The 24,632-nt window shown below is 42.7% G+C and overlaps 1 protein-coding gene across 1 annotated transcript in view; it reads right to left on the bottom strand.

The window, feature by feature from the left end:
* Nucleotides 1-24,632, bottom strand: part of LOC137616207 (5-hydroxyisourate hydrolase-like) — a 32,452-nt gene that overhangs the window by 6,004 nt on the left and 1,816 nt on the right. Inside the window, exons 2-3 of the mRNA XM_068345844.1 lie at nucleotides 16,366-16,514; nucleotides 13,383-13,518 (exon numbers count right to left, since the gene is read on the bottom strand). Of these exons, the coding sequence (XP_068201945.1) occupies nucleotides 13,383-13,518; nucleotides 16,366-16,514 (285 nt within the window). The remainder of the gene's footprint in view (nucleotides 1-13,382; nucleotides 13,519-16,365; nucleotides 16,515-24,632) is intronic.

Raw genomic sequence — 24,632 nt, 5'->3', positions numbered from 1 at the left:
AGAGACTAAACACTAGTTCAAATAAACTACGTTTACAATCTCTCACCGCACATAGCCTGGGGACAAGAATAAAACCCTAGAAACGTTTTACCTTCTTCCCCGCACAGCGACTAGGGACGAGAGTAACACGAGAAAAACGTTACCCGCTTGAACGGAACGTTTTCTCTCCTCTCTCTCCCTCCGTCTCTATCTCTCTCTCTCTTTCTCTATTGATTTCGCACCTAAGAGAAGAGCCCAATTATATATCGTCAAAAAAACATGTTATTTGACTAGAGGAAAAAACTGAAAGGTTTTCCAAATAAAAAGTTCCTTAAATTAGAATTTAAAACATTTAAGCTAAGAAAGAATGAACAAAACGTCAGAATCGATTTACTCTTACTGCAAAGTGAAACCGTGATACACTCTCTCTCTATCGTAACGATAGAGCGCATGTTGAACGTCCTGAACGTCAACAACTGCGTAGCATAAAAAACTAAACGTTAGTTCATCTTTGAAAACAGTACAAAGACTATCAAAGAAATTCTTTCATAAAACATTAAATTTAAAAAGTTTTAAATTCTTTAAAGGCTAAATACGATATAACGGGCTCAACGTTGATTAACTTTGGTTCCAAGTTAGGACCGCCTACTATCAGGAAAGGTCGCATATAAACAAAACATAAAAATTATCTTTATATGTTTATAATAAATGGAAAGTTAATCGAAGAGGCCTAATAAAGGCGGAGAGATATAAAATATATAGATCTATAACGTGTTAAGCAAAATTACTAAAAACCTAAACACACTTCCGTCTAAGGGAAGGGTCGGCCATTTAAAAGTGAAAGAGAGTCCATACTCTCTTTGTCACCCTAATTAAATCTATCCAAAACGAGTTCAAGTTTTGAGATGAAGATAAAACACCTGCATAGCGAAAGCTCAAAACTAGAATAGTGTACTTCACCAAATAGTTGTGAAAACAAATCCAGTTAGTAACAGCGTATTAGTAGGTCTTGCCGGTAGCCCGACAGAGAGAAAATTGGTTCTTTGTTTACTTGGAGTACTAAGTACCTGCTCGACAGATGGCGCTGTTGATGTACACCCCCACCTGCATAGCGATCGCTGGCGTATTTTGACCGTAGGTTTTTCTGTCGAGCAACAGAGTTGCAGCTTATATGATCACCGGCTAAGTTTAATATTGAAAAAAATATTTTAATAAGATTAATTATTTCTATACTCTCTTGATGTTATGTTACTTGTTCTCCAAAAACTTGGTTTAATCAACACTTGGCCGTAAAATGTTCAAAATACTGTATCAATATTTTCCCATTTTCTTTCACTTCAAGAAATATATGCTCTTAAAGTAATAAAACCTTCTAGTGGTGGCCAGAGTAGCCTGATCTTCCATGTCAGATAGTCTTTATCTACGTTTCAAAGTCAATATTATCCTTCCCCTTGATGTCATGAGTCAGTGAGGAGGAGGGTGGGCATGTACAGTATATGAACATCTGGAGAATATAGAATAACAATCTAATTGCCTTATGCAGCAACTAGAATTGTGAATATGCAAAGGTTTAGCAGCGAAAAGACCTAAATTATGTAAGATTTCGAGGCTCTGTGTGAAGCTTTCGAATCTGTAGATCATAGCATATTTTCAGTACCTTTTCCGAATAAAAAGCTATTAATATCAGAATGATTTTGGGGGCTAGTTAGATTTGGAAAAAAGGGAGTGAAGGACAAGAATTGTCATATCTAAGGGAGGAGGCACTAGACTTCTGTATTCTAACAAAGGAAGCAACTAATTTTAATAGCTTGAGAAGCTCAAAACAATCGGATGTCTGGACCTGAGTGTTGTCCAAAGGTGGAGTTGTATCATTATTGTTGTCATCCCTGCTATAGTGAAATAGCCCAGTCTTCCCTGGGTTCTCCCTTGATCTAGCAGAAAGTTTTCTTTTGCGCTAGGGCTGTTAACTTGATTGGCAACCATTGAGACATTTTTCCATGAGTGGTCTATTCTATTTACCAAGAAACTTCCCCCAATTTGGGGGGGTAGCCGACATAAGAAAAAAAAAAAAGGAACAACAGGGGACTTTTGGTCTCTTCATTCCCCCCAGCCTGACGAGGGATTCAGCCAAGTTTGGTTGTTACTGCTAGGGTGCCACAGCCCACCCTCTCCCTTTATCCACCAAAAAATGAAGTTTCATTGGCTGAATCATCTACTGCTGCTACCTCAGCAGTGACCAAGGCGACCGGAGGAACCAACGGGGCCTACCGGAACTGCGTCACAATCGCTCGCCATTTATTCCTATTTCTAGCATGCTCCCTTGCCTCTCTAACATGTATTCTCATATCATGGTACCATGAGTGGTACCAAGAATGAAACGCACTCTTCGCAACAAGTATTTAAATCACAGTATTGCACCTAATGTAATACACAAATGGAATACAGATCATGATCTAAAAATAATTCTCATGCATATTCCAGGCAATGATTGCTAACTAAACCAGGGGAAGACATCTTAATGCACAGTATGTAAGCAATCTGGAGAACATGTGATCACAAATGATCAACGTAGATACTGTAATTGAATCGGAGTACAGTGAACCCTCGCTACTTCGCGGTTCGACAATCGCGGATTCACCACTTCGCGGGGTTTTCCCATAACCCATATATATATACATATCGCGGATTTTCCGGAAAATTCGAAAATACCGCGAAATCTGAAGATAACCAAATACGATATTTTGTTACCTGTAATTCCATTAATACTGTAATTAGTAATATCTGCTCTTACTGATTGTTCATTGCATTACATATGATATATAATTCAGCACAGAAAGAAATAAAACACGAAAAGAGAATGTGATCATACGATAATTCAGTACGTAGTAAAATTAAATCGAACATGAAACGCAAATCAGATGCAGTCATACCATATTAGAATGGTGTGTACTGTAATGGATGTGCTTCTTTTCCATGAATCTTTTGTATGTATACGTACGTAGTACAGTACTGCATCCAATAATATTCTTTGTTGCAAAAATCACATTTCGAATAAGTACTGTAAGCGTACGAGAGAGAGAGAGAGAAAGAGAGAGAGAGAGAGAGAGAGAGAGGCGTAAAATAGCGTACGTACGTAAATTTTTATTATTATTGTTATTATTATTATTATTGTTGTTGTTGTTAATAAAATTATTATTGTTATTATTAATCATTATTATTATTATTATTACTGTACAGTATTATTATCATTATTTATTATTATTACGGTATTGTACTTAATCTACGTACGTTCAGTATGCGCGGGGCATCTTCTATGAGTAACCAACGCACCATGTACTGTAAGACGGGTTGTGATTGGTTCAAGCGCTGATAGATGACGAATCAAAACTCAAGTTTTGTTATCTAGCCTGTGATTGGTGTTTTGCCCGCATCTTCAACTTCCAGCATCACAGTTCTCGCGGGTCTGCATCGTTCACTTTCTCTTTCCGCGTATTGCTGAGTAGACGTTCTTAACTTTGTGAAGTTTAATCTGTGCTGTGTGCGACTGTTTTAAGTTGAACTTTCTGTTAAACCCTACTGTACAATGCCTCCCAAGCCTTCTGCTTCTACTAAGGCTGGTAGTGAGCCTAAACAGCACCGAAAGATGATGACGATTGCTGAGAAGGTGACGCTTCTCGATACTATGTTAAAAGACAGTAGAAGTTACGCGGCCGCAGACCTCGAAGACCTGACGAAATCGGGCAGTGAAGACAGTGAAACACAGGAAGAGTTCCAAGAAAATGTCGAAGAAACGGTCTTAAAATTAGAACGGCTTGCCAATCTCTGCAAGCTTGCGAATGAGGTGAAAGAAATGTCGCAAGAGTGGGACGAGGATATGGTTCGTTCTGTACAATTCTGCACCAAGATCGATGAACACATGGCTCCCTACAGGATGCTCTTGCGAAAGAAGAAGCAGCGGCAGCAACTTCCGATCACAATGCCCTCAGAAGAAATTGAAGAAGTGTCTCAGGAAGAAGTTGAAGAGGTGTCCCAGGAAAAGACACCTCCGTCTGAAGAGACGTAAAATACTACAGTATTATTGGCTGCACAGTAGAAGACATCATCAGCTTCATCATCATCATTTCTACTGTGCAGCAAATTCATCGCCATCATCATTCAAGTTTTTCTTGAACTTCTTTCGTGGTGAGTACAGTAACAATCTTTATTTTTTACTTAAACATTTTAATATTTGTGTCTGTTTTATAGTTTAGTACTGTATGCATTAAGTTAAAGGGAAGGTTTTAAAAGCCTATCATATTTTTTTTGTTTAAAATTTACATTTACGTACGTAAAACAATCTCTCTCTCTCTCTCTCTCTCTCTCTCTCTCTCTCTCTCTCTCTCTCTCTCTCTCTCTCTCTCTCTCTCTCTCTCTCGTAAATTGTTTTCCTGCTTTGCTACGTACAGTATGTACTGTATGATTTTATATAGATACGGTAAATAATATTTGTAATAACATATTTTGTAAATGCTTTTACTGTAAATATCATTATTTATCACTTTCATCATGCGCGTTAAATGCCTTCTTTGTTCTGAGCGTGGTTGTTTACTGAGCGTACTTTATGACGCCGTCGTTTCAGGTGGCGTCATAAAGAAAAACATTTCATTTGGAAGTCCTAAGGAAAATTAAGTAAAACATTGGTAATAACAAAATCAACATACTGTATACATCAATATAATCGATGCAAAAACTAACCTATACATATATGTGTACAATACACTAAATGAGTTTGTTTCTTCATTATGATCAGAGATAAACGTAAACAAAACATTGGTTGCCATTTTTTATCGTGCTTTTTAGGTGTTTAGGAAACGCATGATATAAAATCGCCTTTAATATTTGTGCCTGTTTTAGTTTAGGGTACTGTAGTACATGCATTAAGTGTTCTGTACATTAAAGGGTAGTTTGTTAACAGTACTACGTACAAGGGAAGGTTTTAAAAGTCCGAATATACATGTTAAATAAATAAGTAAATATGGTGTCAATACTTCGCGGATTTTCACCTATCGCGCCCGCGTCTGGAACCTATCTACCGCGATAAACGAGGGTTCACTGTACTGTATATGATGCAAAAGACCTTGGCTTATTACCAATATACAGTTCCAAATGGTATTTTTCCTTTTTTATAGAGACTGCCTTTTCTTAGCTCCTAGGTTGTTTGTAATCTTTCACAAGTAAGCAGGAAGAGGTTCTTTCTGCACTTGTTGGAGAATTGGTAATGTTACTACAATAGGTAAAAGATTTTGCGGTAGCTCTAGCCTGGCTGATTACCGCCCTTTTTCCATAACTGGCACATTATCAATAAAAAATTTAATATCTTCTGACAAGATGTTCAAATAGGTGTTCTGAAGGTAACAATCTGTTCCCTAGTTTGCAATTTGGTTTGGACAAAGGCCTTAGATCATGTAATGCCCTTCTTACAATTTCCATTGCTGTACAAAAATCCGTAGATTGTGGTAAGGAAATTTGTATGATTGGCCTTGATTTTAATGCTGCCCTTGTTTTCAAACTCAAATAGTTGGGAGTAGTTGGGTCTATTCTTAGCATAACTTAAGGAATTCCAAACAAAATAATGGTCTACTGCTCAGTTGCTCTTCCTAGAGTATTCTTCTTCAAGCCTTAGAAACTTGGACCACATACAAACGTCGCATAAAAACTTGAAAAATTCCATCTACGCTGCATGCAAAAAGTCCTAAAAATCATTTGGCAAGATAATCAGACAAACAGCAGCATTTGAGAAGTCAAATTGCTTGAGTATTGAAGCCCTTATCGCCCGGAGTCCATGAAGATTAACTGGCCATGTGGTCAAAATGAAGAACACCTCCATTCCAAAACAAATATTATACTCAGAGTTAAGTGAGGAAACCTGAAGTGTGGGTGGATAGAGAAAGCATTTCAAGGACTGTCTAAATACAAATATGTGACATCAATTATAAATCCTAGGAAAGAGATGCACATGATTGCACTGCTTGGAGGCCAAAAATAAAAGAAGGCATTCATGAACTCCAGAGAAAACGCAAACAGGATAATGATGAAAAAGAGCAAGGAGATCAGCTCAATATGAAAACCCACAAATTCCACTACTTCCTCATAATGTGTGCCCACACTGTGGAAGTTTGTGTGGATCTAAAAATGTTATTTTCATTAGTAAAATAAATTTTTGAATATACTTACCCGATAATCATGTAGCTGTCAACTCCGTTGCCCGACAGAATTCTACGGAAGGGATACGCCAGCGATCACTATACTAGAAGGGGGTGTACTCACCAGCGCCACCTGTGGCCAGGTACTGCAGTACTTCTTGTTGACACCACCTCAATTTTTCCTCGGTCCACTGGTTCTCTATGGGGAGGAAGGGTGGGTCAATTAAATCATGATTATCGGGTAAGTATATTAAAAAATTTATTTTACTAATGAAAATAACATTTTTCAATATTAAACTTACCCGATAATCATGTAGCTGATTCACACCCAGGGAGGTGGGTGAAAACCAGTGTACATGAATATCAGTAAGCTAAGTATCCCGTATTTCATATTATCAGTTATTCAAAATAACAATGAAATTATAAGTACCTGGTAAGGAAGTCGACTTGAACCATTACTCTGCCTTTAATAAGTTCGTCTTCCTTACTGAGCGCAGCGTTCCTCTTAGGAGGCTGAACAACCCTAAGGTGCTGAAGTATAAAGGGCTGCAACCCATACTAAAGGACCTCTACACAACCTCTAACCTAGGCGCTTCTCAAGAACGAATTGACCACCCGCCAAATCAAACAGGATGCGGAAGGCTTCTTAGCCTACCGTAACAACCCAAAAAACAACAATAAAAGCATTCAAGAGAAAGGTTAAAAAAGGTTATGGGATTAAGGGAATGTAGTGGCTGAGCCCTCACCTACTACTGCACTCGCTGCTACGAATGGTCCCAGGGTGTAGCAGTTCTCGTAAAGAGACTGGACATCTTTGAGATAAAATGATGCAAACACTGACTTGCTCCTCCAATAAGTTGCATCCATAATACTCTGCAGAGAACGGTTCTGTTTAAAGGCCATCGAAGTGGCTACAGCTCTCACTTCGTGGGTCCTTACCTTCAGCAAAGCAAGGTCTTCATCCTTCATGTGAGAATGAGCTTCTCTAATCAGAAGCCTTATATAATACGAAACTGCGTTTTTGGACATAGGCATCGAAGGTTTCTTGATGGCACACCATAAGGCCTCTGACTGTCCTCGTATAGGTTTTGACCTTTTAAGATAATATTTCAGAGCTCTGACAGGGCAAAGAACTCTCTCTAGCTCGTTACCCACCATGTTGGAAAGGCTAGGAATTTCGAACGATCTAGGCCAAGGACGTGAAGGAAGTTCATTTTTAGCTAAAAATCCGAGCTGTAAAGAACATGTTGCTGATTCGGATGTGAATCCTATGTTCTTGCTGAAGGCGTGAACCTCACTAACTCTTTTGGCTGTCGCAAGGCAGACGAGGAAAAGAGTTTTGAGAGTAAGGTCTTTGAAGGAAGCTGACTGGAGAGGTTCGAACCTAAGAGACATAAGGAATCTTAAGACTACGTCTAGATTCCAGCCTGGAGTGGACAAACGACGTTCTTTAGAAGTCTCGAAAGATTTAAGGATGTCCTGTAGGTCCTTGTTGGAGGACAGATCCAAACCTCTGTGGCGGAGAACTGAAGCCAACATACTTCTGTACCCTTTAATCGTAGGAGCTGAAAGAGATCTAACATTCCTAAGATGTAATAGGAAGTCAGCAACTTGGGTTACAGAGGTATTGGTAGAGGAAACTGCATTGGCTCTGCACCAGCTTCGGAAGACTTCCCACTGGGATTGGTAGACTCTACGAGTGGATATCCTCCTTGCTCTGGCAATCGCTCTGGCTGCCTCCTTCGAAAAGCCTCTAGCTCTAGCGAGTCTTTCGACAGTCTGAAGGCAGTCAGACGAAGAGCGTGGAGGTTTGGGTGTACCTTCTTTACGTGAGGTTGACGTAGAAGGTCCACTCTTAGAGGGAGAGTCCTGGGAACGTCGACCAGCCATTGTAGTACCTCTGTGAACCATTCTCTTGCAGGCCAAAGGGGAGCAACCAGCGTCAGCCGTGTCCCTTCGTGAGAGACGAACTTCTGAATGACTCTGTTGATGATCTTGAACGGCGGGAATGCATATAGGTCGAGATGGGACCAATCCAGCAGAAAGGCATCCACGTGAACTGCTGCTGGGTCTGGAACTGGGGAACAGTACAAAGGGAGCCTCTTGGTCATGGAGGTGGCGAACAGATCTATCGTTGGCTGACCCCACAAGGTCCAAAGTCTGTTGCACACGTTCTTGTGAAGGGTCCATTCCGTGGGGATGACTTGATCTTTCCTGCTGAGGCGATCTGCTGAGACGTTCATATTGCCCTGAATGAACCTCGTTACCAGTGTGAGGTTTAGACTTCTTGACCAAATGAGGAGGTCCCTTGCTATCTCGTACAGCTTCCTCGAATGGGTCCCTCCCTGCTTGGAGATGTAAGCCAAGGCTGTGGTGTTGTCGGAGTTCACCTCCACCACCTTGTTTAGCAGGAGGGACTTGAAGTTCATTAAGGCCAGATGAACTGCCAGCAGCTCCTTGCAGTTGATGTGAAGCGTTTCCTGTTCCTTGTTCCATATTCCCGAGCATTCCTGTCCGTCCAAGGTCGCGCCCCAGCCCGAGTCTGATGCGTCCGAAAAGAGATGAAGATTGGGGGTCTGAATCGCTAACGATAGACCCTCCTTGAGAAGGATGTTGGTCTTCCACCACATGAGAGTAGTCTTCATCTCTTTGGTGACAGGAATAGAGACCGCTTCGAGCGTCAAATCCTTGTCCCAGTGAGCTGCTAGATGGAATTGGAGAGGGCGGAGGTGGAGTCTCCCTAACTCGATGAACAGGGCTAACGATGACAGGGTCCCTGTTAGACTCATCCACTGTCTCACCGAGCAACTGTTCCTCTTCAGCATGCTCAGAATGCACTCTAGGGCTTGGCTGATTCTTGGGGCCGATGGAAAAGCCCGAAAAGCTTGACTCCGAATCTCCATTCCCAGGTAAACGATGGATTGGGAGGGAATAAGCTGGGACTTCTCTAAGTTGACCAAAAGACCCAGTTCCTTGATCAAGTCCAAAGTCCAGTTGAGACTCTCCAGACAGCGACGACTTGTGGGGGCTCTTAACAGCCAGTCGTCTAAATAAAGGGAGGCTCTGATGTCCGCTAAGTGGAGGAATTTTGCAATATTCCTCATCAGACGCGTAAACACCATAGGCGCTGTGCTTAGGCCAAAACACAGGGCTTGGAATTGGTACACAACCTTTCCAAAAACGAATCTCAGGAAAGGTTGGGAGTCTGGATGAATAGGAACGTGAAAGTAAGCGTCTTTCAGATCCAACGAGACCATCCAGTCCTCCCGCCTGACCGCTGCTAGGACCGACTTCGTCGTCTCCATAGTGAACGTCTGCTTGGTGACATAAGCATTGAGCGCACTGACGTCCAGCACCGGTCTCCAACCTCCTGTCTTCTTGGCCACCAGAAAGAGACGGTTGTAGAAGCCCGGGGATTGATGGTCCCGGACTATCACCACTGCCTTCTTCTGTAACAGGAGCGACACCTCCTGGTGTAACGCTAGCCTCTTGTCCTTTTCCTTGTAGTTGGGAGAGAGGTTGATGGGAGAAGTGGTCAGAGGGGGATTGCGGCAGAATGGTATCCTGTAACCCTCCCTTAGCCACTTGACAGACTGGGCGTCTGCACCTCTTCTTTCCCAAGCTTGCCAGAAGATCTTGAGTCTGGCTCCTACTGCTGTCTGGAGAGGAGGAGAGTCAGTGTTTGCCTTTTGAAGGCTTGGGACCTTTCTTAGACCTGCCCCTGAAAGCGTCTGGACGGGTACTTCCTCGGCTGGGGGCTCTGCCACGAAAGGGCGGAATAAATCTTGTAGCAGGAGTATCGGCCACTGGGGTGCGGTAAGTTCTAGGAACCGAAGGAGCAACCTTAGCCTTACGAGCTGAAGAGGCCACAAGGTCATGAGTGTCCTTCTGAATAAGGGCCGCAGACAATTCCTTGATAAGCTCCTCAGGAAACAGGAACTTAGAAAGCGGAGCAAAAAGTAACTGAGACCTTTGACAAGAGGTGATACCAGTGGAAAGGAAAGTGCACAGTTGTTCCCTTTTCTTGAGTACTCCCGAAACAAACATGGAGGCAAGTTCGCCGGACCCATCGCGAATTGCTTTATCCATACAGGACATTATAAGCATGGCCGAGTCCTTGTCAGATGGGGCAGTCTTCTTGCTCAAGGCCCCCAGGCACCAGTCGAGAAAATTGAAAATCTCAAAGGCGCGAAAGACACCCTTTAAGAAGTGGTCTAAGTCGGAAAAGGTCCAGCAGACCTTAGAGCGCCTCATAGCCGATCTACGTGGAGAGTCAACCAAACTTGAGAAGTCAGCCTGGGCAGAGGCAGGGATTCCCAAGCCTGGTTCCTCTCCTGTGGCATACCATACGCCCGCCTTAGAAGTCAGCTTAGTGGGAGGAAACATAAATGAAGTCTTCCCTAGTTGCTGTTTGGACTGCAACCAATCCCCTAACATTCTTAAAGCTCTCTTAGAGGATCTAGCAAAGACGAGCTTAGTGTAGGCCGACTTAACAGGTTGCATGCCTAGAGAAAACTCTGATGGAGGAGAGCGAGGGGTAGCAGAAACAAAATGATCCGGGTAAACCTCTCTGAAAAGAGCCAGGACCTTGCGAAAGTCAATGGAGGGTGGTAACGACTTGGGTTCCTCCACGTCCGAAGAGGGATCATCAAGGTGCGCAGCTTCCTCCTCAGAAACCTCATCACCTGAGTGTTGAGAAGCGAGAGGTAAAGTTACAGCGGTGTGCTGAACAGCAGAATCCTGACAAGCGGGTGCATAAACACTTGCGGTCTCATCCTCAAGTCTCTGTTGAAGAGGATGAGGGCTGGTAATGACAAAGTCATGAGGCTGGGATGAAGGAGGTTCTGCGGAGGTTTGAGGAGCAAGTGTGGTGAGAGGCGACTGAAGTAAAATCTGAGGTTCAGGCTGCAAAGACTGGTCAAGTAGAGGAGAAGGTGGTAGATGCATGCGTTGAGGTGGCTGACTCACTGCATGAGGTTCCTGTCTCAAGAGTTGCGCTTGCTTCAAGGGTTGAGGTGGTTGCGCAGTAAGAGATTCCTGTCTCACGAGTTGAGGTTCTTGAGGTGTGAGCTGCGAGAGTTGAGGCGGCGGCTGCGCAGAACGCGACTCCTGTCTCACGAGTTGAGGTTCTTGAGGAGCTTGCCTCGAGAGTTGAGGTTGCAGCTGCGAGAGCTGAGGTGGCTGCCTCAAGGATGGTAGAGGTTGTCGTACCTCAAGAGGTTGCTGCCTCGAGGATGGTCTTACTGCAAGAAACTCTTGCCTCAAAGGAAGAGGAGGTTGTAAGGCATAAGACTCCTGTCCCCATTGTTGAGGAGGTTGTAGTGTGGTAAGAGATTCCTGCCTTAAGGAAGGTGGAGGTTGCTGCACAACTCTGGTAACTGGCAACTCCCAACGCGGTAGCTCACGCATGGAGGTAGCTTGAGGAACCTCAACTTCGTACGTCTGGCAGACTGGACTGCGGAGAGGAGGAGGAGCGCTCGCAGGAGGAGGTGTAACCTTCTCTGCCTGAAACTCACGCATTAAGACCGCAAGCTGCGACTGCATGGACTGCAGCAAAGCCATCTTGGGATCAACAGACGATGAGGTCTGTTGAGGCAAAGCCTTAACAGAAGTTGAGGTCTGTTGAGGCATCGCCTTACCTCTCTTAGGAGGTGTGCAGTCACCTGATGACTGCGGCGAGTCAGAGCTAGCCCAATGACTACATCCGGGTTGAACTCGTGAGGTTTGGACTTTACGTTTAAGAGGTCTTGAGACCTGAGTCCAGCGTTTTCTCCCCGAAAATTCTACTGCAGACGAGGAAATTAAAGGCTCAATCGTCTGAGAGTGGAAGTGACGATCTCCGTAAGATACGCCCGCAACCACCGAGGATACTTCTGTGCGCCGATCAAGGCCTGCCGAACCCTTTTGCCCTTCGACATTGCTTCTCCCCTGGGCTTGGGAGCTTGCAAGAGGTCCCGGACTGGGAGGACGACTGGCACGCACAGAAGTACCCTCACGCACAACACTGACACTGACACTAGCACTCGGCACAGCACTGGCACTACCACTTCCCACTGCACTTTTCACTTTAAGTTCCTTGACGTCCGCCAAGAGGAACTTGTGGTCACTCACTACCGACTCCACTTTATCACCTAAAGCCTGAATGGCACGTAAAACATCAGACATATCAGGCTGAGCACAAAAAGTAGGTTCGGGGGTAGCCACTACAGGGGGAGGAAAAGGTTGAGGATCATGGGGTGAGGAATAAAGCGAAGAGCGAGCCGAACTCCTCCTAACTCTCTCTCTCTCTCTAACTTAGTGGTATACTTTAGGAATCGAACAAAATCAAGTTCCGAAAGTCCGGCGCATTCCTCACATCGATCTTCCAACTGACAGGATTTTCCCCTACAGTCGGAACAAACGGTGTGAGGATCAACCGAGGCCTTCGGAATACGCCTAATACAAGTCCTACATCGTCTTTGGGGAGGGGCTTGAGAAAGGTCGGACATCTTGAATCAAAGAACAGTCAAGGGGGATTCCAATTAAAGCAAAAGATCGTTAACCATTAATCAAATCAAAATAAAAGCTATCTAAGCTAATAGACAAGTTTCCAGTATAGCGAAAGCTGAAATCTTAGAGCAATACTTCACCAAAAACCGTGAACAAGACTCCAAAATTAAAAGCGTATCCATATAGGTCTTGCCGGAAGCACGACAGAAGAAAAATTGAGGTGGTGTCAACAAGAAGTACTGCAGTACCTGGCCACAGGTGGCGCTGGTGAGTACACCCCCTTCTAGTATAGTGATCGCTGGCGTATCCCTTCCGTAGAATTCTGTCGGGCAACGGAGTTGACAGCTACATGATTATCGGGTAAGTTTAATATTGAAAATTTGACTAGTTCCCCATTTGAGAAGTCATTGAGGTCTTTGACACAGTAATACACTATATCAAATGACAGCTATTATGACGATGATGACAGGTATTCACTTTTTAAGTACAGCAATAGCATGCAAAAAGTTGTTATTGAAGGACATAATAATGAGTGTGAATGTTATATCTGGTGTTCCTCAAGGAAGTATAAACAAATTTAGACCATACACATCAGATGAAAGTGGAAAAACTTCCTTTATTGTTATACTTTGGATAACTAAGTGGGTTAAGTTTCACGTATTACCTTTACAGCCCTTGCACAATTCAGTCAAGATATTACTTATAACCTAGAACATAAAATCTCATATTCACCTCTACATAAGGGTAGAACCCCTTTGTATTCTGCTGCTTAAAGTAGTCCGCTGTGTCGAAATACATCTTGTAGATTCCTTTGGTAAAGGCCTCCTGGCTAAGGAACTGACCAGCACGCCCATCACTGTTTGTAACCCTGAAATATAAAGAGATGTTAGGTTTATAATTTAATATTTTTAACACTAACTAGTTAATGTACCATAGTTCCTCATAGGCCTACACACAAATTGCCAATAATACTAGGGAACTTAGCCAATAGGATAATATAATTTATATCTAATATAGTAAATAAATACATGTATAATCACCTAAAAACATGAATTACTTTGTCTGAGAAAAAAAGTTTGAGCACATGATTATGTGAGCAAGTACATATAGAAAATTAATTTCAAAAGTAATTATTATTATTATTATTATTACTTGCTAAGCTACAACCCTAGTTGGAAAAAAAGGATGCTATAAGCCAAGGGGGCCCTAACAGGAAAAATAGCCCAGTGAGGAAAGGAAACTTAAAACATTTTAGGAACAGTAACATTAAAATAAATATTTCCTATGTAAACTATAAAAAAATTAAAAAAGAGAAGAAGAGAAATTAGATAGAATAGTGTGCCTGAGTGTACCCTCAAGCAAGAGAACTTTAACCCAAGACAGTGGAAGACCATGGTATAGAGGCTATGGCACTACCCAAGACTAGAGAAAAATGGTTTTATTTTGGAGTGTCTTTCTCCTAGAAGAGCTGCTTACCATAGCTAAATAGACTCTTCTACCCTTAGCAAGAGGAAAGTAGCCACTGAACAATTACAGTGCAGTAGTTAACCCCTTTGGTGAAGAATAATTGTTTAGTAATCTCAGTGTTGTCAGGTGTATGAGGACAGGATAATATGTAAAGAATAGGTCAGACTATTCAATATATGTGTAGATAAAGGAAAAATGAGTCGTAACCAGAGAGAAGGATCCAATGTAGTACTGTCTGGCCAGTCAAAGAACCCAATAACTCTCTAGCAGCAGTATCATGTTAACATTAAGCATGTCTCCACAGGGGTGAGCATGCTCACTTGCTAAGAACGTTCAAGTCGCTAAAAAGCCAGCTGATCGCAAGTTCCAATCCAGTCAGGGAACACTGATTCAACAGCACTCGCTAGGAGGCATAATACTCGTAAGTGCATGTATCCAAAGAAGGATACGGTATTCCTTCGGGAGGAAGCTTGTTCCTTCCAACTTCAGAGAAGTTTGACTAAATGGCAGCACAGGTTAAATTCCTGCATTCACCTTAGGCCAGCCTTTCAAGCTGTAGGAGACATTATTATTATTATTATTATTATTATTATTATTATTATTATTATTATTATTATTATCACTAGCTAAGCTACAACCCTAGTTGAAAAAAAAAGATGCTATAAGCCCAAGGGCTCCAACAGGGAAAATAACCCAGTGAGGAAAGTAAATAAGGCAATAAATAAACGATACAAGAAATAATGAACAATCAAAATATTTTCAAAACAGTAACATCATCAAACAGATATTTCATATATAAACAGATAAAATGACTTATGTCACCTGTTCAACAACAAAAAATTTGCTGCAAGTTTAAACTTTTGAAGTTCTACCGATTCAACTACCCGATTAAGAAGATTATTCCACAACTTGGTCACAGCTGGAATAAAAGTTCTAGAATACTGTGTGGTATTGAACCTCATGATGGAGAAGGCCTGACTATTAGAATTAACTGCATGCCTAGTATTACGAACAGGATGGAACTGTCTGGGAACATCTGAATGCAAAGGATGATCAGAATTATGAAAAATCTTATGCAACATGAATAATGAACTAAGCATGTCTCTGACCCAAGGACAATGTCTACAGATGCTGTTACAGTACCTTCATTACGGAGAATAAGTGTCCAAGAGTACAGAAGAAAATTAAGCTGGAAAGCAAAAATCTGCAAAAAATCTCTCGCCAGTGGAAAAACGTGTTCCCACTGATGACTACTCAGTGCGCAAGCAGAGGGGCGGGGCTTCCCACTCCTGGCCAAGTAATTACCAGCCATCCGTTTACACCTCATTATAAAAGTTTTTAACTGCCGTGTTCTCTAGCTTTGCTGTTATCTCTATGTAAAGGCCGAAGCTTTGTATTTGCACCGGAACAAACTGTTTTCAACCTTTATATTTTTACCATTTTAAGACAATTTTTTTTATTTTGCTTTAAAAACTAAATACTGTACAGTACTTATTTATTGTAAATAATTTACTTAGTTTACTCTTTTAATAACCTGACTCAGATTTCTTAATCATGTAATAACTTGTAACCCTAGTAATGATCATATAGAAAAAATCCCACCAGAGGTTTGCCTGCTTGTTTGGTACCCCTGCCCAGAGCCAAAACAAGGCTTGGTGCCCAGTATTCCTATATTATTGTAATTCCTGGGACCATCTACTGAATTGTGGGTTAGCAGGATCACTACGAGATACATACCCGGAACACATATCTGTGGGGGTCCAGTGCATATGCTACATTCTCAAACATTCATGGGAACCCCACACGAAGTGATCTAGTGAATTCTTCGATTATGTCCAGGGTGCGCTGGCATACACAAAACTCTCAAATCTTTGGCCTTCTAGAAGGTAAATGTGTGCTCTCAGAAGAAGGTGAGCGTAGGAGTAACTGTGTATGTGTACAATATATGAAAGTGTTTTACGTGTGAAAAACGGATGAGGTTGGCAAGACGAACTTGCAAGCATAGGGCTATGAAGATAATCCTGCAAAATTACTTTAATTCACCTTATACAGCAATTTCTTTTGGGTTACAATTTTAACTTCTTAGTATTTCATTAAGAAAAAAATTAAATGACCACAATGCAGTACATATAATAATAAATCCATTAACCAGCTACAAATTATATGGTAATAAAAACAGTTACCGTATAAAAACATCTTACCGCACAGTCAAGCAACATATCCTTACAAATAGACGTATTCTACTTACTTGCTAACCAATTCCTGCCATCCAGCCTTGGTCTGCCTATGCAACGAAATCTTCATGGATGCTGCTGGCTTTCCTGTTGCTGTGTCTAACACATGACACGTAATGGGATTACCTGCCATAATTAACTGTGATGCTCCTTGGGACACTTCCTGCAATTAAGATATTTTAAGTTTATCTTCAGTTATAACTATGAAACATCTGTTACAAGCATAGCATAGTATTACTGTAATCATGAACAATACAAATGATTTTCCATATACAGTATAGTCAAATCTATACTGTTGTAAATCTCCAAGAGATGGCCATTTGACTTGAGAACTAACACAGATAATAACCTGCGAGTGTAAGTAACAAAAAAGGTGTTGGAAATGACTGTTGAGATTCTTAATACAGTTTTACAAATATGTTATTTTCATTAGTAAAATAAATTTTTGAATATACTTACCCGATAATCATGTAGCTGTCAACTCTGTTGCCCGACAGAATTCTACGGAAGGGATACGCCAGCGATCGCTATACAAGAGGGGGGTGTACTCACAAGCGCCACCTGTGGCCAGGTACTGCAGTACTTCTTGTTGACACCACCTCAATTTTTCCTCGGTCCACTGGTTCTATGGGGAGGAAGGGTGGGTCAATTAAAACATGATTATCGGGTAAGTATATTAAAAAATTTATTTTACTAATGAAAATAACATTTTTCAATATTAAACTTACCCGATAATCATGTAGCTGATTCACACCCAGGGAGGTGGGTGAAAACCAGTGTACATGTATATCAAGAAGCTAAGTATCCCGTATTTCATATTATCAGTTATTCAAAATAACAATGAAATTACAAGTACCTGGTAAGGAAGTCGACTTGAGCCATTACTCTGCCTTAAATAAGTTCGTCTTCCTTACTGAGCGCAGCGTTCCTCTTAGGAGGCTGAACAACTCTAAGGTGCTGAAGTATCAAGGGCTGCAACCCATACTAAAGGACCTCATCACAACCTTTAACCTCGGCGCTTCTCAAGAAAGAATTGACCACCCGCCAAATCAACAAGGATGTGGAAGGCTTCTTAGCCGACCGTACAACCCATAAAAAGTATTCAAGAGAAAGGTTAAAAGGTTATGGGATTATGGGAATGTAGTGGCTGAGCCCTCGCCTACTACTGCATTCGTTGCTACGAATGGTCCCAGGGTGTAGCAGTACTCGTAAAGAGACTGGACATCTTTGAGATAGAATGATGCGAACACTGACTTGCTTCTACAATAGGTTGCATCCATAACACTCTGCAGAGAACGGTTCTGTTTGAAGGCCACTGAAGTAGCCACAGCTCCCACTTCATGTGTCCTTACCTTCAGCAAAGCAAGGTCTTCTTCCTTCAGATGAGAATGTGCTTCCCTAATCAGAAGCCTGAATAGTAAGAAACTGAGTTCTTAGAACTTGGAAAAGAAGGTTTCTTGATAGCACACCATAAGGCTTCTGATTGTCCTCGTAAAGGTTAAGACCTTTTTAGATAGTACCTAAGAGCTCTAACTGGGCAAAGTACTCTCTCCAGTTCATTCCCCACCAAGTTGGACAGGCTTGGGATCTCGAACGACTTAGGCCAAGGACGTGAAGGAAGCTCGTTTAGCAAAAACCGAGCTGCAAGGAACATGTAGCCGTTTCAGATGTGAAAACAATGATCCTGCTGAAGGCGTGGATCTCACTTACTCTTTTAGCTGTTGTCAAGCATACGAGGAAAAGAGTTTTTAATGTGAGGTCCTAAAAAGAGGCTGATTGGAGAGGTTCAAATCTTGATGACATAAGGAACCTTAGGACCACGTCTAGATTCCAGCCTGGAGTGGACAACCGACGTTCCTTTGAGGTCTCAAAAGACCTAGGGAGGTCCTGTAGATCTTTGTTGGTGGAAAGATCCAAGCCTCTGTGGCGGAAAACCGCTGCCAACATACTTCTGTAACCCTTGATCGTAGGAGCTGAAAGGGATCTTACTTTCCTTAGATGTAACAGGAAGTCAGCAATCTGGGTTACAGTGGTACTGGTTGAGGAAACTGCATTGGTCTTGTACCAGCTACGGAAGACTTCCCCTTGAGACTGATAGATTCTGAGAGTGGATGTTCTCCTTGCTCTGGCAATCGCTCTGGCTGCCTCCTTCGAAAGGCCCCTAGCTTTTGAGAGTCTTTCGAAAGTCTGAAGGCAGTCAGACGAAGAGCGTGGAGGTTTGGGTGTACCTTCTTTACGTGAGGTTGACGTAGAAGGTTCACTCCTAGAGGAAGAGTCCTGGGAATGTCGACCAGCCATTGCAGTACCTCTATGAACCATTCTCTCGCGGGCCAGAGCGGAGCCAACCCACGTCAGCCGTGTCCCTTTGCGAGAGGAGAATTTCTGAAGTACCCTGTTGACAATCTTGAACGGCGGGAATGCATACAGGTCGAGATGGGACCAATCCAGCAGAAAAGCATCCACGTGAACTGCTGCTGGGTCTGGAATCGGAGAACAATACAACAGGAGTCTCTAGGTTATCGAGGTAGCGAACAGATCTATGGTTGGCTGACCCCACAGGGCCCAAAGTCTGCTGCAAACACTCTTGTGAAGGGTCCACTCTGTGGGGATGACCTGACCCTTCCGGCTGAGGCGATCTGCCATGACATTCATACCGCCCTGAATGAACCTTGTTACCAGCGTGAGCTTTCGATCTTTTGACCAGATGAGGAGGTCCCTTGCGATCTAGAACAACTTCCACGAAAGAGTCCCTCCCTGCTTGAAGATGTAAGCCAGGGCTGTGGTGTTGTCAGAGTCCACCTCCACCACCTTGTTAAGCTGGAGGGACTTGAAGTTTATCAAGGCCAGAAGAACCGCCAACAACTCCTTGTAATTGATGTGAAGTGTCCTTTGCTCCTGATTCCATGTTCCCGAGCATTCCTGTCCGTCCAAAGTCGCACTCCAGCCCGTGTCTGATGCGTCCGAGAGGAGACGGCGGTCGGGTTTCTGAACAGCCAAATGTAGACTTCCTAGAGAAGAAAGCTGTTCTTACACCACGCGAGAGAAGACCTTTTCTCTTCGGAAACAGGAACTGAGACCGTTTCTAGCGTCATGTCCTTTATCCAGTGAGCAGCTAGATGATACTGAAGGGGGGGGGAGGTGGAGTCTCCCTAACACGATGAACAGGGCCAGCGATGAAAGTGTCCCTGTTAGACTCATCCACTACCTGACTGAGCATCGGTTCCTTCTCAGCATGCTCTGGATGCATTCTAGGGCTTGGAAGATCCTTGGGGCCGACGGAAAAGCCCGAAAAGCTCGACTCTGAAGATCCATACCCAGGTAGACAATGGTCTGGGATGGGACGAGCTGAGACTCCTCAAAATTGACCAGGAGGCCCAGTTCCTTGGTCAGATCCATAGTCCATCTGAGAATCTCCAGACAGCGACGACTTGTGGGAGCTCTTAAAAGCCAGTCGTCTGACGGAGCCGGACACAAGATCATGGTACTGATGCACAGTCTGTGAACTGTCAACCATGGGGAAGCGAGGAAGTACAGTGACAACCCGAAGCTGTCTAGACTGTCTGGGTCGTACAGACAACTCCTTATCGGGTTGCTGAGGTTGCCGCACTGCGTCACAACAAGTCACTTCTGCTGGTTGTTGAACGTCTTCCCAGTGACACACTGACTCCGTAAACAAAAAAAATCCTCTAACAAGGACTAAGCTTGGACTGCATGTCTTGCAACACAGCTCAAGGTCTATGGGAGCAGGTGTGGTAACAGACGGGGTTAGCGACTGAAGTGGAACCATTACCTTCCCTGGAAGCATGTTATGCTTAAATAAAAGTCCATAGGAGGCTACGCAGCTAAAGGCTCCTCTCCAAATGACAGAGTCCTCAAGGGAATATCAGAAGGAGGGAGAAAAGAACTTTCTCATCTACAGGGACCATATCCGAGAAAAGCTAAGTCCTCTCAGTGAGGGATTCACTGGTGCAAAAGCAGCAGACTAGAAGGCAACGCTATGAAACTGCTTGACAGTCTAGTGAGTTGGCAACAACCAAAGATGTGTGACTGAGAAGCATGCGGTAAGGTATGCAGAGCATGCTGTATGCAGAGCATGCTGTAGCAGATCATGCTGTATGTAGAGCATGCTGTAAGAGAAGCAGAGCATGTTGCATGGCGTGTAACATTTCTCAGAAATTCCATGACCAGTGCTAGATTGAGTAATATCGCATTACTGTCCATTGAAAGTGCACGTGCCGAGGGAATTGATTTAGACTGTTTTGTTGATGAATTTGATAGCCGGCATGATAATCGTAGAATTAAGCTGCACTAAATATACGATCTATAATCTACTTCACCTCAGGACAGGGAAACTCGCCCTGTTGGCAACACTGCATACTTCATGCATGTTGCATGGGGTTTTAATATCAACATAATATTTACATTACATTCATAACTCATGATTCATTTTTGTTTTGAAGATATTTTGCCATATTTGCGATTTGTTAAAAATATATTGCAAGGAATATATATATATTTTTTTATATAAGTAATACGAATAACCTCCATTATCATAATGTTTGTGTAGGCATACATGTATATGATAACAAATGCAAGTTATGAAAGTAATGAGGTGTTATTATTGTCATTTGTTATTTCAAAGTTGAATGGGAAGAGGCTCAAGTTGAGGAGAAAGTGGCAGATGCATGCGTTGAGGTGGCTGACTCATAGCATGAGGTTCCTGCCTCAAGAGTTGCGCTTGCCTCAAGGGTTGAGGTGGCTGCGCAGAGAGAGGCTCTTGACTCACGAGTTGAGGTTCTTGAGGTGTGAGCTGCGAGAGTTGAGGTAGCGGCTGCGCAGAACGCAGTTCCTGTCTCACGAGTTGAGGTTCCTGAGGAGCTAGCCTCAAGAGTTGAGGCTCTCGCCTTGAGGAAAGTTGAGGTAGCAGCTGCGAGAGCTGAGGTGGCTGCCTCAAGGATGGTAGAGGTTGTCGTACCTCAAAAGGTTGTAGCCTCAAAGATGGTCTAACTGCAAGAAAATCTTGCCTCAAGGCATAAGACTCCTGCTCCCATTGTTGAGGTTGCCTTAAGGAAGGTTGAGGTTGCTGCACAACGCTGGTAACTGGCAACTCCGAACGCGGTAAGGTAGCTTGAGGAACCTCAACTTCGTACGCCTGGCAGACTGGACTGCGGTGAGGCGGAGCGCTCGCAGGAGGAGGTGTAACCTTCTCAGCCTGAAACTCACGCATTAAGACCGCAAGCTGCGACTGCATGGACTGCAGCAAAGTCATCTTGGGATCAACAGACGATAAGGTCTGTTGAGGCAAAGCCTTAACAGAAGATGAGGTCTGTTGAGGCATCGCCTTACCTCTCTTAGGAGGTGTGCAGTCACCTGATGACTGCGGAGAGTCAGAGCTAACTCAATGACTGCATCCGGGTTGTTGAACTCTAGAGGTCTGGACTTTACGTTTAAGAGGTCTTGAGACCTGAGTCCAGCGTTTTCTCCCCGAAATTTCTTCTGCAGACGAGCAAAATAAGGGCTCAATCGTCTGCGGGTGGGAGTGACGGTCTCTGTAAGACACGCCCGCAACCACCGAGGATACTTCTGTGCGCCGATCAAGGCCTGCCGAACCCTTTTGCCCTTCGACATTGCTTTTCCCCTGGGCTTGGGAGCTTGCAAGAGGTCCCGGACTGGGAGGACGACTGGCACGCACAGAAGTACCCTCACGCACAACACTGACACACTTTGCGCTAATCACTTATCACTTTTGATTTTCTGTTTGCACTTATTTCACTGAACTCGAAACTTTAAGTGGTTTGTACCTGAAACACGCAATACTATCCTTCCTTAAAAGTTAGTACAGTAATTGCGAAAACAGAATTACAATGTAACAGAAAAATCTAATGAAAGATAAATAATTCAGTGGCTGGAAAGAGACTAAACACTAGATCAAATAAACTACGTTTAAAATCTCTCACCGCATAAAGCTTGAGAACAAGAATAAAACTCTAGAAACGTTTACCTTCTTCCCCTAAAGAGACTAGGGAGAAGAGCAAAAACGATAACAACGTTACTCGCTTGAACGAAACGTTTATCCAGCTCTCTCTCCCTCCGTCTCTATCTCTCTCTCTCTCTCTCTCTCTCTTGACTTAGAACCTGAGAGAAGAGCCCAATCATATATATCGTTAAAACATATTATTGTTAAAGGAAAAAAACTGAAATATTTCCCAAATAAAAAGTTCCTTTATTAGAATTAAAACCATTAAGCTAAGAAAGAATGAACAAAACGTTAGAAACGGTTACTCTTACTGCAACGTGACACCGTGAAAATTCTCTCTCTATCGTAACGATAGAGCGCAAGTTGAACGTTCTGAACGTCAACAACTGCAGAGACAAAACAAAACGTTAGTTCAACTTTGAAAACAGTACGAGACTATCAAAGAAATTCTTTCAAAAACAATAAAATAGCATAATATGTTAACAGGTAAAACCGAAATGACGGGCTCAATGTTAATTAACTTCGGTACAAGAAAAGACCGCCTACTATTAGGAAAGGTCGAATATAAACAAATATAAAAATTAATTTTAATAAGTTTATAAAAAAGGAAGTTAATCGAAGAGGCCTATAAAAGGCGGAGAGATATAAAATAAATCTATAACTTTTGTTAAGCAAAATTAAGAAAGAGAGTCTATACTCTCTTAGACACCAACACTTCCGTCTAAGGGAAGGGTCGGCCATTTAAAGGTGAAAGAGAGTTCATACTCTCTTCGTCACCATAATTAATCAAATTAATTCCAAAAGCTAGCTAAGCTAATAATAAAACTTCCTGAATAGCGAAAGCTGAAATCTTAGAGCAATACTTCACCAAAAACCGTGAACAAGACTCCAAAATTATAAGCGTATCCATGAACGTCTTGCCGGAAGCACGACAGAGGAAAAATTGAGGTGGTGTCAACAAGAAGTACTGCAGTACCTGGCCACAGGTGGCGCTTGTGAGTACACCCCCCTCTTGTATAGCGATCGCTGGCGTATCCCTTCCGTAGAATTCTGTCGGGCAACAGAGTTGACAGCTACATGATTATCGGGTAAGTTTAATATTGAAAAACTTAGATTCCACCAGATATCACCATAAAAAAAACGTTCAAAACACCGAAGCCTATGTAGAACGTCGGACCATCTGAAAACATTCATAAAAGGGTCTTCTATAACTGGAGAGAGCATTTAGGGTGCTGATTTTATGGATATATAGTCAGTCTCTAGGATATAGTCCTGCTAAGGCATTGTCACTGTCCCTTACTTCTACCATTTATAAGTAGCACTTAAATTTTAAATCGTGGCTGCCGACAATAGCATATGGGGTTCTAAATATTGTATTTGGTGCTTTTGTATATTAGCGGCCAGTTCCTCCAGCGAGCATAAAATATGGACACCAACTAACTTAAACTTTGCCCATGCTAACCTGACCTACAAGCAGTGCCATTACCTACTTGCCTAACGGGTGGTGGGGCTAATGCCCCCCTGCGACCCTCCTTACACTGCCGTATTCTTAGTAAGCCGTCACCATACATACCAGTGGCCGCTATCTTATATAAACCCCTTGTATTGATAGACATCTACTCGATTAAGTGAGTTACAATGTGATAACTAATATTGGGAGCCTCTGCCGTTTATGGGGACAGCCCTTTGACCGGCCGAAAATCGAGGTAAAAAAGTCCGAAATCGGCTCTTTTTTACGGGAATGATTTGTTAAATAATGTAGATTGACGGGACAGTATTAAATTGTAAAACCGAATGTTTCTTGAAATCGAGTAAAAAAAAGTCCGAAATCGGCTCTTTTTACGGGAATGATTACATGACGTGTCCTTAAAAACTACAAACTTAACGAAGGGGTAAATATGTAGATTGACGGGACAGTATTAAATTGTAAAACCAGTATTAAATTGTAAAACCGAAGGTTTCTTAGACTGGGATGACACGGGCTCTATCTATCGGGAAAGTTGGAAACTAAGTAGGAAAATCTGCTCTTTTTCGCGGGAATGATCACGGAATAAAATATTAAATTCACTAGTTTTGTAACTGCTTGTCCCAACAATCTACATACTAGGAACCCTCTGGTCATGGATGTCGGAAATGTGCGAGAAAAATGGACAACTAACTCAAAATTCCCCTCCTAACCTGACCTACAAGCCATGTCCTTACCTTCATCGTGAACTAAACGGGGGGGCTGACGCCCCCCTGCGACCCCCCAAACACTGTTGCTAACATACAAACCCCACAAACCAAACCTAACCAATCCTAGTA

This window comes from Palaemon carinicauda, chromosome 22 (assembly GCF_036898095.1).
Source record: "Palaemon carinicauda isolate YSFRI2023 chromosome 22, ASM3689809v2, whole genome shotgun sequence".
Classification (NCBI taxonomy): Eukaryota; Metazoa; Arthropoda; class Malacostraca; order Decapoda; family Palaemonidae; genus Palaemon; species Palaemon carinicauda.
The sequence above is the reverse complement of the archived record's forward strand: the minus strand, read 5'-3'. Positions and strand labels throughout refer to the sequence as shown.